At 43.5% G+C, this 15,260-nt stretch overlaps 1 protein-coding gene across 1 annotated transcript; it reads right to left on the bottom strand.

Moving 5' to 3' along the window:
• Positions 1 to 5,521: 5,521 nt before the first annotated feature.
• On the bottom strand, positions 5,522 to 14,639 carry LOC121573305 (NADH dehydrogenase [ubiquinone] iron-sulfur protein 3, mitochondrial-like). Its single transcript, XM_041885175.2, has 7 exons — positions 14,535 to 14,639; positions 11,690 to 11,746; positions 11,332 to 11,429; positions 9,056 to 9,205; positions 8,713 to 8,838; positions 6,157 to 6,276; positions 5,522 to 5,806 (listed from the first exon to the last, which is right to left on the bottom strand). Exons 1-7 carry the CDS (start codon positions 14,587 to 14,589, stop codon positions 5,645 to 5,647), a joined length of 768 nt encoding a protein of 255 aa, XP_041741109.1. The 5' UTR covers positions 14,590 to 14,639; the 3' UTR covers positions 5,522 to 5,644.
• Between the last annotated feature and the right edge of the window lie 621 nt (positions 14,640 to 15,260).

The raw sequence follows: 15,260 nt of genomic DNA, 5'->3' as shown, positions 1-15,260 counted from the left end.
ACACCTGTCCACAACCTCAAACAGTCACACTCCAAACTCCACTATGGCCAAGACCAAAGAGCTGTCAAAGGACACCAGAAACAAAATTGTAGACCTGCACCAGGCTGGGAAGACTGAATCTGCAATAGGTAAGCAGCTTGGTTTGAAGAAATCAACTGTGGGAGCAATTATTAGGAAATGGAAGACATACAAGACGACTGATAATCTCCCTCGATCTGGGGCTCCACGCAAGATCTCACCCGTGCGAGTCAAAATGATCACAAGAACGGTGAGCAAAAATCCCAGAACCACACGGGGGGACCTAGTGAATGACCTGCAGAGAGCTGGGACCAAAGTAACAAAGCCTACCATCAGTAACACACTACGCCGCCAGGGACTCAAATCCTGCAGTGTACCCCTGCTTAAGCCAGTACATGTCCAGGACCGTCTGAAGTTTGCTAGAGTGCATTTGGATGATCCAGAAGAGGATTGGGAGAATGTCATATGGTCAGATGAAACCAAAATATAACTTTTTGGTAAAAACTCAACTCGTCGTGTTTGGAGGACAAAGAATGCTGAGTTGCATCCAAAGAACACCATACCTACTGTGAAGCATGGGGGTGGAAACATCATGCTTTGGGGCTGTTTTTTCTGCAAAGGGACCAGGACGACTGATCCATGTAAAGGAAAGAATGAATGGGGCCATGTATCGTGAGATTTTGAGTAAAAACCTCCTTCCATCAGCAAGGGCATTGAAGATGAAACGTGGCTGGGTCTTTCAGCATGACAATGATCCCAAACACACCGCCCGGGCAACGAAGGAGTGGCTTCGTAAGAAGCATTTCAAGGTCCTGGAGTGGCCTAGCCAGTCTCCAGATCTCAACCCCATAGAAAATCTTTGGAGGGAGTTGAAAGTCTGTGTTGCCCAGCGACAGCCCCAAAACATCACTGCTCTAGAGGAGATCTGCATGGAGGAATGGGCCAAAATACCAGCAACAGTGTGTGAAAACCTTGTGAAGACTTACAGAAAACGTTTGACCTGTGTCATTGCCAACAAAGGGTATATAACAAAGTATTGAGAAACTTTTGTTATTGACCAAATACTTATTTTCCACCATAATTTGCAAATAAATTCATTAAAAATCCTACAATGTGATTTTCTGGAATTTTTTTTCTCATTTTGTCTGTCATCGTTGACGTGTACCTATGATGAAAATTACAGGCCTCTCTCATCTTTTTAAGTGGGAGAACTTGCACAGTTGGTGGCTGACTAAATACTTTTTTTCCCCACTGTATTTGAGATTTTTCAAATAGCCACCCTTTGCCTTAATGACAGCTTTGCACACTCTTGGAATTCTCTCAACCAGCTTCATGAGGTAGGAATCCATTTCAATTAACAGGTGTGCCTTCTTAAAAGTTCATTTGTGGAATTTCTTTCCTTCTTAATGTGTTTGAGCCAATCAGTTGTGTTGTGACAAGGTTGGTGGGAGGGGGGTATACAGAAGATAGCCCTATTTGGTAAAAGACCAAGTCCATATTATGGCAAGAACAGCTCAAATAAGCAAAGAGAAATGACAGTCCTTCATTACTTCAAGACAGGAAGGTCAGTCAATATGGAACATTTCAAGAACTTTTCAAGTTTCTTCAACTGCAGTCGCAAAAACCATCAAGCGTTATGATGAAACTGGCTCTCATGAGGACCGCCACAGGAATGGAAGACCAAGAGTTACCTCTGCTGCAGAGGATAAGTTCATTAGAGTTACCAGCCTCAGAAATTGCAGCCCAAATAAATGCTTCACAGAGTTCAAGTCACAGACACATCTCAACATCAACTGTTCATAGGGGATGGTGTGACTCATGCCTTCATAGTCAAATTGCTGCAAAGAAACCACTACTAAAGGACACCAATAAGAAGAAGAGACCTGCTTGGGCCAAGAAACACAAGCATTAGACTGGTGTAAATTTGTCCTTTGGTCTCGAGTCAAAGTTGGAGATTTTTGGTTCCAACCGACATGTCTTTGTGAGACGCAGTGTGGGTGAACGGATGATCTCTGCATGTGTAGTTCCCACCGTAAAGCATGGAGGAGGAGGTGTTATGGTGTGGGGGTGTTTTGCTGGTGACACTGTCTGTGATTTATTTAGAATTCAAGGCACACTTAACCAGCATGGCTACCACAGCATTATGCAGCAATATGCCATCTGGTTTGGGCTTAGTGGGACTATCATTTGTTTTTCAACAGGACAATGACCCAACACACCTCCAGGCTGTGTAAGGGCTATTTTACCAAGGAGAGTGATGGAGTGCTGCATCAGATGACCTGGCCTCCACAATCCCCCAACCTCAACCCAATTGAGATGGTTTGGGATGAGTCGGACAGCAGAGTGAAGGAAAAGCAGCCAACAAGTGCTCACCATGTGGGAACTCCTTCAAGACTGTTGGAAAAGCATTCCAGGTGAAGCTGGTTGAGAGAATGCCAAGAGTGTGCAAAGCTGTCATCAAGGCAAAGGGTGGCTCAAACACATTAACAAGGAGAGAAATTCCACAAATTAAGTTAAGGCACACCTGTTAATATAAATGCATTCCAGATGACTACCTCATGTTCTTTAAAAGTGCTTTCCTCTCAATCTTAAATAAGCATGCCCCATTCAAAAAATTCAGAACTAAGAACAGATATAGCCCCTGGTTCTCCTCAGACTTGACTGCCCTTGACCAGCACAAAAACATCCTGTGGCGTACTGCATTAGCATCGAACAGCCCCCGCAATATGCAACTTTTCAGGGAAGTCAGGAACCAATATACACAATCAGTTAGGAAAGCAAAGGCTAGCTTTTTCAAACAGAAATTTTCATCCTGTAGCACTAACTCCAAAAAGTTTGGGGACACTGTAAAGTCCATGGAAAATAAGAGCACCTCCTCCCAACTGCCCACTGCACTGAGGCTAGGAAACACTGTCACCACTGATAAATCTACAATAATCGAGAATTTCAACAAGCATTTTGCTACGGCTGGCCATGCTTTCCACCTGGCTACCACTACCCCGGCCACCAGCTCTGCACCCTTCGCTGCAACTTGCCCATGCCCCCCCCCGCTTCTCCTTCACACAAATTCAGACAGCTGATGTTCTGAAAGAGCTGAAAAATATGGACCCCTACAAATCAGCTGGGCTAGACAATCTGGACCCTTTCTTTCTAAAATTAGCCGCCGAAATTGTCGCAACCCCTATTTCTAGCCTGTTCAACCTCTCTTTCGTAACGTCTGAGATCCCCAGAGATTGGAAAGCTGCCGCGGTCATCAACCAAACTGACACTCAACCAAACTGTTACAGACCTATATCCATCCTGCCCTGCGTTTAGAAAGTATTTGAAAGCCAAGTTAACAAACAGATCACCGACCATTTCGAATCCCACCGTACCTTCTCCGCTATGCAATCCGGTTTCCGAGCTGGTCATGGGTGCACCTCAGCCACGCTCAAGGTCCTAAACAATATTATAACCGCGATCGATGAAAGACAGTACTGCGCAGCCGTCTTCATCGACCTGGCCAAGGCTTTCGACTCTGTCAACCACCCCATTCTTATTGGAAGACTAAATAGCCTTGGTTTCTCTAATGACTGCCTCACCTGGTTCACCAACTACTTCTCAGATAGAGTTCAATGTGTCAAATTGGAGGGCCTGTTGTCTGGACCTCTGGCCATCTATGGGGGTGCCACAGGGTTCAATTCTCGGGCCGACTCTATTCTCTGTGTATATCAATGATGTTGCTCTTGCTGCTGGTGAAGCTCGGATCCACCTCTATGCGGACGACACCATTTTGTATACATCTGGCCCTTCATTGGACACTGTGTTAACAAACCTCCAAACGAGCTTCAACGCCATACAACACTCCTTCCGTAGCCTCCAACTGCTCTTAAACACTAGTAAAACTAAATGCATGCTCTTCAATCGAACGCTGCTTGCACCCGCCCACCCGACTAGAATCACTACTCTCTGCGGGTCTCTCCTAAAGTATGTGGACAACTACAAATACCTAGGTGTCTGGTTAGACTGTAAACTCTCCTTCCAGACTCACATTAAGCATCTCCAATCAAAAGTTAGATCTAGAATCGGCTTCCAATTTCGCAACAAAGCCTCCTTCACTCATGCTGCCAAACATGCCCTCGTAAAACTGACTATCCTACCGATCCTTGACTTCGGCGATGTCATTTACAAAATAGCCTCCAACACTCTACTCAGCAAATTGGATGTAGTCTATCACAGTGTCATCCGTTTTGTCACCAAAGCCCCCTATATTACCCACCATTGTGACCTGTACGCTCTTGTTGGCTGGCCCTCACTACATATTAGTCGCCAAACCCACTGGCTCCAGGTCATCTATAAATCACTGCTAGGCAAATCCCTGTCTTACCTTAGCTCACTAGTCACCATAGCAACACCCACCCGTAGTCTGTGCTCCAGCAGGTATCTCTCACTGGTCATCCCCAAAGCCAACACCTCCTTTGGCCGCCATTCCTTCCAGTTCTCTGCTGCCAATGACTGGAACAAACTGCAAAAATCTCTGAAGCTGGAGACTCTTATCTCCCTCACTAACTTTAAGCGTCAGTTGTCAGAGCAGCTTACCAATCACTGCACCTGTACACAGCCATTCTGAAATTAGCCCACCCAACTACCTCATCCCCATATTATTTATTTTGCTAATTTGCACCCCAGTATCTCTATTTGCACATCATCTTTTGCACATCTATCATTCCAGTGTTAATACAACATTTTAACTATTTTGCACTATGGCCTATTTATTGCCTTACCTCCATAACTTACTACATTCGCACACACTGTATATATATTTTCTGTTTGTATTTTTGACTTTATGTTTTGTTTATTCCATATGTAACTCTGTGTTGTTGTTTTTATCGCACTGCTTTGCTGTATCTTGGCCAGGTCGCAGTTGTAAATGAGAACTTGTTTTTTCATTTGCCAATGACCCCCCCCCAAAAAATGAAGCTGGTTGAGAGAATGCCAAGAATGTGCAAAGCTGTCATCGAGGCAAAGGGTGGCTATTTTAAGAATCTCAAATATAAAATATATTTAGATTTGTTTAACACTTTTTTGGTTACTACATGATTCCATGTGTTATTTCATAGTTTTGATGTCTTCACTATTCTTCTACAATGTAGAAAATAGTAAAATTAAAGAAAAACCCTTGAATGAGTAGGTGTGTCCAAACTTTTGACTGGTACTGTAGATAGACCTCAATAATATATAAATATACAAAGCAATTTGATCCAATAATAACATTTAAACATGTACATCATTTGTGGTCTTGAATATAAGTCAATGATTTGTACAATATAACCTGCACTGCTTTTAAACATGTACACAGTGCCCTCTTTTGGTCTGATATGGTAAGGCAGGTAAGGTCTGGGTTTCCACAATGATTCTCATGGAGGTGCTAGTGCTACAGTCTACTAGAGTTGAAACATACACAGTCAAAATGTCATCTCTATTCAGCACATCCAACTAATGGAAAAATATCAAGACAAACTAATAAATGTTTACCTTTTGTTTTTATTTACATAAATACTTGAGTGGGCTCAAGCGGGACATGGGTCCATCAACAGTACAGACATATTATATATAGGTGTGGGGATTCTATCTCTGGGGTAGATGGTTACTTGTCAGCTGGCTTATCCCCAGCTGGCAGCTCAGGTGCCTTGGCCTCACGGTGGGCTGGGAACACCTCCCATGGGCTGTTCAGGTCAAACTTACGAAACTCCTGTGAGAGCTCCACAGGCTCTGCCACCACACGCTTCACCTCATCATCATAACGCACCTGAGATGTACCAGATGGACAGAATGAACAACATAGTAGATACCAGTGGAGGCTGATGAGGGGACGACGGCTCATAATAATGTCTGGAACGGAGCGAATGGAAATGACATCAAACACATGGAAACCATGGAAACCATATGTTTGATTCATTTGATACCATTCCACTCATTCAGCCATTACCAAAAGCCCGTCCTCCCCAATTAAGGTGCCACCAGCCTCCTGTGGTAGATACAATCCTTCAGTAATGTGAAGTCACATGTACAGATCTTAGGACAGGATTAAGTTATAATTTGGCCTTTAATGTATGTGCACTACATGGGACATTTCTCAGCATTCATGTCTGAACTTACCTCCACAAATCCAGACAGTGGGAAGTCTTTCCTAAATGGATGCCCCTCAAACCCATAATCTGTCAGAATACGTCTCAGGTCAGGGTGGTTGGCGAAGAAAACTCCATACATGTCCCACACCTAATGACACAAGCACAAAACATATCCTTTTATAGCGTTGGAAAGGGAGGGCATATTCCCGAAAACGTTCTAAGTTTACCAGTAAACTACCAGAATTTTGGTAACATTCAAGTTATTTATGACATCTAGTGGCCTTTTTGGGTACTTCAGATTATCCAGGTGTCTGTAGTTATCTCTGGCCCTCTATGTGGCTTTATAACATATACAAATATAAAATAATCAAAACATATATTGTTTAAAAAATAATAATTGAATGACAAAGCTGTAAAACATTATCCTGAATATAAACCATCAACTTAGTGAATATCATTGTTGCTTAATACAGTGGGGAAAAAAAGTATTTAGTCAGCCACCAATTGTGCAAGTTCTCCCACTTAAAAAGATGAGGCCTGTAATTTTCATCATAGGTACACGTCAACTATGACAGACAAATTGAGAAAAAAAAATCCAGAAAATCAAATTGTAGGATTTTTAATGAATTTATTTGCAAATTATAGTGGAAAATAAGTATTTGGTCACCTAAAAACAAGCAAGATATCTGGCTCTCACAGACCTGTAACAACTTCTTTAAGAGGCTCCTCTGTCCTCCACTCGTTACCTGTATTAATGGCACCTGTTTGAACTTGTTATCAGTATAAAAGACACCTGTCCACAACCTCAAACAGTCACACTCCAAACTCCACTATGGCCAAGACCAAAGAGCTGTCAAAGGACACCAGAAACAAAATTGTAGACCTGCACCAGGCTGGGAAGATCTGAATCTGCAATAGGTAAGCAGCTTGGTTTGAAGAAATCAAATGTGGGAGCAATTATTAGGAAATGGAAGACATACAAGACCACTGATAATCTCCCTCGATCTGGGGCTCCACGCAAGATCTCACCCCGTGGGGTCAAAATGATCACAAGAACGGTGAGCAAAAATCCCAGAACCACACGGGGGGACCTAGTGAATGACCTGCAGAGAGCTGGGACCAAAGTAACAAAGCCTACCATCAGTAACACACTACGCCGCCAGGGACTCAAATCCTGCAGTGCCAGACGTGTCCCCCTGCTTAAGCCAGTACATGTCCAGGCCCGTCTGAAGTTTGCTAGAGTGCATTTGGATGATCCAGAAGAGGATTGGGAGAATGTCATATGGTCAGATAAAACCAAAATATAAAACTTTTTGGTAAAAACTCAACTCGTCGTGTTTGGAGGACAATGAATGCTGAGTTGCATCCAAAGAACACCATACCTACTGTGAAGTATGGGGGTGGAAACATCATGCTTTGGGGCTGTTTTTCTGCAAAGAGACCAGGACGACTGATCCGTGTAAAGGAAAGAATGAATGGGGCCATGTATCGTGAGATTTTGAGTGAAAACCTCCTTCCATCAGCAAGGGCATTGAAGATGAAACGTGGCTGGGTCTTTCAGCATGACAATGATCCCAAACACACCGCCCGGGCAACGAAGGAGTGGCTTCGTAAGAAGCATTTCAAGGTCCTGAAGTGGCCTAGCCAGTCTCCAGATCTCAACCCCATAGAAAATCTTTGGAGGGAGTTGAAAGTCTGTGTTGCCCAGCGACAGCCCCAAAACATCACTGCTCTAGAGGAGATCTGCATGGAGGAATGGGCCAAAATACCAGCAACAGTGTGTGAAAACCTTGTGAAGACTTACAGAAAACGTTTGACCTGTGTCATTGCCAACAAAGGGTATATAACAAAGTATTGAGAAACTTTTGTTATTGACCAAATACTTATTTTCCACCATAATTTGCAAATAAATTCATTAAAAATCCTACAATGTGATTTTCTGGAGAAAAAAAATCTCATTTTGTCTGTCATAGTTGACGTGTACCTATGATGAAAATTACAGGCCTCTCTCATCTTTTTAAGTGGGAGAACTTGCACAATTGGTGGCTGACTAAATACTTTCTTTCCCCACTGTATATGGGTTTCAGCATGAAATATCCTTAATATTTTTTCCCCCACACTGGTATTTATTTTACTGCGTCAATATGTCTTTGTTATAAATGTTTTGGCGCCAAACTGGTGGCAGTTGTGAAAAAAGTCATTAGTTGGAAGAGTTGCAGAGTTAATTGAAAATAATGCCATTGATGATTATATGCTTTTTTTTCATTCATTTGGATATTTTCTCTTTAACCATATGTTCTCAACTAGAAACTCATGGAGAATATGGACAGATATAAAAAAAAATATATACTATATGATTTATTTATTTTAAATGTATTCAAGTATAAATGACCAAAGTTACAATAGATTGCCATAGATTCCAGTAACTTTGGTAAATTACTGCTAGCTTTGCAAACCTATCCTTTCATGAGCATTTGCCTTGGCAGGCAATATATAAATCCTGAGCTGCCAACACAAAAATGTTACATAGAAATCTTGGAATCATTCAAGCAAAGCATTCTTATGATGTTACTGTCAGACTTACCTCCCTCTCGTACCAGTTGGCTGCGTTGTGGACAGACACAGAGGAGTCTACTGGGGTGAGCTCGTCGGTGTAGGTCTTCAAACGGATCCGGGAGTTGTAGCGCAGGGAGAGCAGGTTGTACACAATCTATTCACCATCAAAGAAAACATAGACTTAGACATAACAACTTAACCTCTGATTAGATCAGGGTTCATCAAAACAATCTGGCTAAATTCTCACTTATGTCAGCTATGGACATGTTTGTGTCTGAACATGTTTATAACCGCAAAAATAACAAAGGACTGTCATGAAGAGAGAGGTATCCTATTGGAACAATAGGCTGGGGCTATGGACGGAATAGTACCTCAAAGCGATTCTGGCGGGTGGGAATGTCCACTGCAGTAAGGTCAATCATGTTTCGGAACTGAGCGTTGCTGTGGTCTCTCAGAAAGGTCAACACAGGGATGACCCCGTCAGGATGGATCATCACCTCCAACTCATTGTAACACGTCACCTGAAGATATAACATGCATACTTGTAAAGTTCATATGGCTTCAAAATGACACTCAATTAGCTATACAAAACAGCAAGCTTTCTAAGAAAGTAAATAAAGATTAAGATAACTTTAGTGGTCAATTGTACACAAGGTCCAACCGAAATTAACCGCTTTTAACCCAACCCCTCCAAAATATACACATACAGTGGGAAGAACAAGTATTTAATACACTGCCGATTTTGCAGGTTTTCCTACTTACAAAGCATGTAGAGGTCTGTAATTTTTATCATAGGTACACTTCAACTGTGAGAGACGGAATCTAAAACAAAAATCCAGAAAATCATGTTGTATGATTTTTAAGTAATTCATTTGCATTTTATTGCATGACATAAGTATTTGATCACCTACCAACCAGTAAGAATTCTGGCTCTCACAGACCTGTTAGTTTTTCTTTAAGAAGCCCTCCTGTTCTCCACTCATTACCTGTATTAACTGCACCTGTTTGAACTCGTTACTTGTATAAAAGACACCTGTCCACACTCACACACTCAATCAAACAGACTCCAACTTCTCCACAATGGCCAAGACCAGAGAGCTGTGTAAGGACATCAGGGATAAAATTGTAGACCTGCACAAGGCTGGGATGGGCTACAGGACAATAGGCAAGCAGCTTGGTGAGAAGGCAACAACTGTTGGCGCAATTATTAGAAAATGGAAGAAGTTCAAGATGACGGTCAATCACCCTCGGTCTGGGGCTCCATGCAAGATCTCACCTCGTGGGGCATCAATGATCATGAGGAAGGTGAGGGATCAGCCCAGAACTACACGGCAGGACCTGGTCAATGACCTGAAGAGAGCTGGGACCACAGTCTCAAAGAAAACCATTAGTAACACACTACGCCGTCATGGATTAAAATCCTGCAGCGCACGCAATGTCCCCCTGCTCAAGCCAGCGCATGTCCAGGCCCGTCTGAAGTTTGCCAATGACCATCTGGATGATCCAGAGGAGGAATGGGAGAAGGTCATGTGGTCTGATGAGACAAAAATAGAGCTTTTTGGTCTAAACTCCACTTGCCGTGTTTGGAGGAAGAAGAAGGATGAGTACAACCCCAAGAACACCATCCCAACTGTGAAGCATGGAGGTGGAAACATCATTCTCTGGGGATGCTTTTCTGCAAAGGGGACAGGACGACTGCACCGTATTGAGGGGAGGATGGATGGGGCCATGTATCGCGAGATCTTGGCCAACAACCTCCTTCCCTCAGTAAGAGCATTGAAGATGGGTCGTGGCTGGGTCTTCCAGCATGACAACGACCCGAAACACACAGCCATGGCAACTAAGGAGTGGCTCTGTAAGAAACATCTCAAGGTCCTGGAGTGGCCTAGCCAGTCTCCAGACCTGAACCCAATAGAACATCTTTGGAGGGAGCTGAAAGTCTGTATTGCCCAGCGACAGCCCCGAAACCTGAAGGATCTGGAGAAGGTCTGTATGGAGGAGTGGGCCAAAATCCCTGCTGCAGTGTGTGCAAACCTGGTCAAGACCTACAGGAAACGTATGATCTCTGTAATTGCAAACAAAGGTTTCTGTACCAAATATTAAGTTCTGCTTTTCTGATGTATCAAATACTTATGTCATGCAATAAAATGCAAATTAATTACTTAAAAATCATACAATGTGATTTTCTGGATTTTTGTTTTAGATTCCGTCTCTCACAGTTGAAGTGTACCTATGATAAAAATTACAGACCTCTACATGCTTTCTAAGTAGGAAAACCTGCAAAATCGGCAGTGTATCAAATACTTGTTCTCCCCACTGTACAAACAGGTTTTGGAGAGGTGCGGGGGCTGCCACTGGGCATCCGGGGACCTGTTGTTGTAGGAGGTTAAGTGCCTTGCTCAAGGACACAATGGCAGGCAATGGCATCTAGGATTTCATACCAGCAACCTTCCGGTTGCCAGCTTAATTCCCAAGTGTGGACTCCTTTCTAACCTTATGTTCCCCATGTTTGAGACGCACCATATGCATTTAGGATTTACAGTATAGTTTCCCTTAATGGTTGCTCAACATTGTATGATTGTGTGGATGTCATGTGTTAAAGCTGACTGTATTCATTATAGCAGTTGTTGCAATTACATTATCTCACCTGGACTTGCTGCACATATTTAGGAAGCATTTCAGCAACATATTCTCCAAAAGCTGCAAGTTGGTTATGGGTGACTGCATCCTTGGGTCTGACAGTGGCTACATAGATGGGCACATGAAATAAATTCAAATAAAGGATGAGGCAATTCAATTATTGTTGCACTCAATCATTATTGTATTCAGTGTTGCAAAGATCACTGACTGAATTTAAAAAACTAAATGGTTAGATAATTATACTACATTGGGGATGGACTATGACTTTGCGGGTTCAACATGCTGATGATGATTATCGCAATGAGCACCATAAAGACAAATGCCATGGGCTGGGTGAATTATACTAGACACACTGGTATACTCACGTTTTGTTTCAGTTGTCTCGGATCTCGCTTGCACGAGACATGGGCTTCGATTGGCAACTGTAACATATTACATAAAATAACATTACGTACTCAATGACTAGCTAACGTTAAAACGGGTTGGATTACCAGCATGGTCCTCTCCTCTGAGCTAGTTGACTGCTCGCTAGCTAGCGGCTAAGTGACTGTGTAACACTTTCACGTTACTTGACTCAGTTATAGCTACATAACACTATCATAACAAGGATATAGCTAGCTAATACATACACTACATGACCAAAAGTATGTGGACACCTGCTCGTCGAACATCTCATTCCAAAATCATGGGCATTAATATGGACTTGGTCCCCCATTTGCTGCTATAACAGCCTCCACTCTTCTTGGAAGGCTTTATACTATATGTTGGAACATTGCTGCGAGGACTTGATTCCATTCAGCCACAAGAGCATTAGTGAGGTCAGGCACTGATGTTGGGCGATTAGGCATGGCTCGCAGTCAGCATTCCAATTCATCCCAAATGTGTTCGATGGAGTTCAGGTCAGGGCTCTGTGCAGGCCAGTCAATTTATTACACACCGATCTCGACAAACCATTTATGTATGGATCTCGCTTTGTGCACGGGGGCATTGTCATGCTGTAGTGTTAAGATTTCCCTTCCCTAAAGGAGCCTAGCCCGAACCATGAAAAACAGCCCCAGACCATTATTCCTCCTCCACCAAACTTTACAGTTGGCACTATGCATTTGGGCAGGTAGCGTTCTCCTGGCATCCGCCAAACCCAGATTCGTCTGTCATGAAGCTCCCGACAAACAGTTATTGTGCTGACATTGCCTTCAGAGGCAGTTTGGAACTCGGTAGTAAGTGTTGCAACCGAGGACAGACGATTTTTACGCACTACAGCACTCTGTGGTCCTGTTCTGTGAGCTTGTGTGGCCTGCAATTTCGCGGCTGAGCTGTTGTTGCTCCTAGAAGTTTCCACTTCACAATAACAGCATTTACAGTTGACCAGGGCAGCTCTAGCAGGACAGACATTTGACAAACTGACAACGGTGCCACGTTGAAAGTCACTGGGCTCTTCAGTAAGGCCATTCTACTGTCTGTTTGTCTATGGAGATTGCATGGCTGTGTGCTCAATTTTATACACTTGTCAGCAACGGGTGTGGCCGAAATAGCCGAATCCACAAATTTGAAGGGGTGTCCACATACCTTTGTATATATAGTGTATTATAAGCATACATGCCTGTTACGTGAGAATGCTATTCATTGACTACAGCTCAGCACTCAACACCATAGTGCCCTCTAAGCTCATCACTAAGCTAAGGATCCTGGGACTAAACACCTCCCTCTGCAACTGGATCCTGGACTTCCTGACGGGCCGCCCCCAGGTGGTAAGAGTAGGTAACAACACATCTGCCACACTGATCCTCAACACGGGGCCCCCTCAGGGATGCGTGCTCAGTCCCCTCCTGTACTCTCTGTTCACCCATGACTGCATGGCCAGGCACGACTCCAACACCATCATTAAGTTTGCCGACGACACAACAGTGGTAGGCCTGATCACCGACAACGATGAGACAGCCTATAGGGAGGAGGTCAGAGACCTGGCCGTATGGTGCCAGGACAACAACCTCTCCCTCAACGTGACCAAGACAAAGGAGATTATTGTGGACTACAGGAAAAAAAAGGGGACTGAGCACGCCCCCATTCTCATCGACGGGGCTGTAGTGGAACAGGTTGAGAGCTTTAAGTTCCTTGGTGTCCACATCACCAACAAACTATCATGGTCCAAACACACCAAGACAGTCGTGAAGAGGGCACGACAAAGCCTATTCCCCCTCAGGAGACTGAAAAGATTTGGCATGGGTCCTCAGATCCTCAAAAAATTCTACAGCTGCACCATCGAGAGCATCCTGACTGGTTGCATCACCGCCTGGTATGGCAACTGCTCGGCCTCCGACCGCAAGGCACTACAGAGGGTAGTGCGTACGGCCCAGTACATCACTGGGGCCAAGCTTCCTGCCATCCAGGACCTCTATACCAGGCGGTGTCAGAGGAAGGCCCTCAAAATTGTCAAAGACTCCAGTCATAGACTGTTCTCTCTGCTACCGCACGGCAAGCGGTACCGGAGTGCCAAGTCTAGGTCCAAAAGACTTCTCAACAGCTTCTACCCCCAAGCCATAAGACTCCTGAACAGCTAATCATGGCTACCCGGACTATTTGCACTGCCCCCGCACCCCATCCTTTTTACGCTGCTGCTACTCTGTTAATTATTTATGCATAGTCACTTTAACTCTACCCACATGTACATATTACTTCAACTACCTCAACTAGCCGGTGCCCCCGCACATTGACTCTGCACCGGTACCCCCCTGTATATATAGCCTCCCTACTGTTATTTTATTTTACTTTTTTTCTCAACACTTTTTTTGTTGTTGTTTTATTTTTAAAAATAAATGCACTGTTGGTTAAGGGCTGTAAGTAAGCATTTCACTGTAATGTCTGCACCTGTTGTATTCGGCGCATGTGACCAATACAATTTGATTTGATTTGATTAGTGTCAGTTTATAACTGACATGACAATGTGCGTTCCAGGTCGTCTGTTTCAGTCGTACTGCGAAGATGATCAACATCTGATTTGCGTTTAGTAAGCTTCTAGATGCGCAGTGTGACAACAAATTCCGACCTGGAACATCACCACTGACTTGCGAGACGATTTGACGGAAGGTCAAGTGAGAACTGGCTAACTACAGATAGCGCGATCTTAACAACAATATAGGTCCGTAATCACGCACATTAACTGTAAATGAAGACAGCATGTTAGTGCACAGTTAATGCTTGAAATGTACTTACGATTCAAAGTCCTGCTAAAACCTCCGCGAACAAAACGCACTAACGATGCCGCCATGTTTTTTCAATGACGTATTCAATTTTCTTCTTCTGGGTTTTGATAACGATGGGGAGCTTAAAAGCACAGATAGAACGAGACAGATATTTCACCGGATGTATAAATGTGAAGCATCCGCTTGACGTTTCCACTCACTTTCAAATATGGTAGTGAGAGGAAGCCTACCTGCCTGGAGAAGATGGAACTAGATTGATTTTGGCCCCCTTGCTTTTTCTGCCCACTATGACTCATTTGTTCACATTGGAAACGACAGGCTGTGTTCTATCTTGGTTTAGTTATAAAAAGCTTTGTTAAAAGCTTTTGCATCACCGCCATTTACTGAGATGAAGTGATGCAGTGGAACCAACGGTTGATGGATCTTTGGTTTTACCATTTATTTTTAATGCACATTTCAGACAGGTAATTTAACACTGGATAGAGCTTATCAAGAGCTATCTGTTGCTATACTGATTTTAATCCTAAATGTATCTTGGCCTAGCCTGGTTGCCAGTCTCTGTACAGGTACATTCAATTCCTTGTGGAATGTTAGGAGACTGATATCCAGACTATTAGGCCCCTTGCCTGGAAACCCGACGTTGAATTGCATTGAATTCTACTTAAGGCCGAAATTAGCGTTTGAATCAGGAAAGTTTCCTCTCAAAACCTCTACAAGCCAGAATGTTGAATCAAAT

The sequence above is a fragment of the Coregonus clupeaformis genome, unplaced genomic scaffold (genome assembly GCF_020615455.1).
Source record: "Coregonus clupeaformis isolate EN_2021a unplaced genomic scaffold, ASM2061545v1 scaf0180, whole genome shotgun sequence".
Lineage (NCBI taxonomy): Eukaryota > Metazoa > Chordata > Actinopteri > Salmoniformes > Salmonidae > Coregonus > Coregonus clupeaformis.
This window is presented reverse-complemented; position numbering and strand designations above follow the sequence as displayed.

Bases quoted from the DNA above. Each gene is read 5' to 3' on its own strand.
- LOC121573305 (XM_041885175.2), bottom strand. From the start codon at position 14,589: ATGGCGGCATCGTTAGTGCGTTTTGTTCGCGGAGGTTTTAGCAGGACT. The intron at 11,747-14,534 runs GTAAGTACATTT...AATATGTTACAG, and splicing joins TTTTAGCAGGACTTTGAATC to TTGCCAATCGAAGCCCATGT. The intron at 5,807-6,156 runs GTAAGTTCAGAC...GGTACATCTCAG, and splicing joins CACTGTCTGGATTTGTGGAG to GTGCGTTATGATGATGAGGT.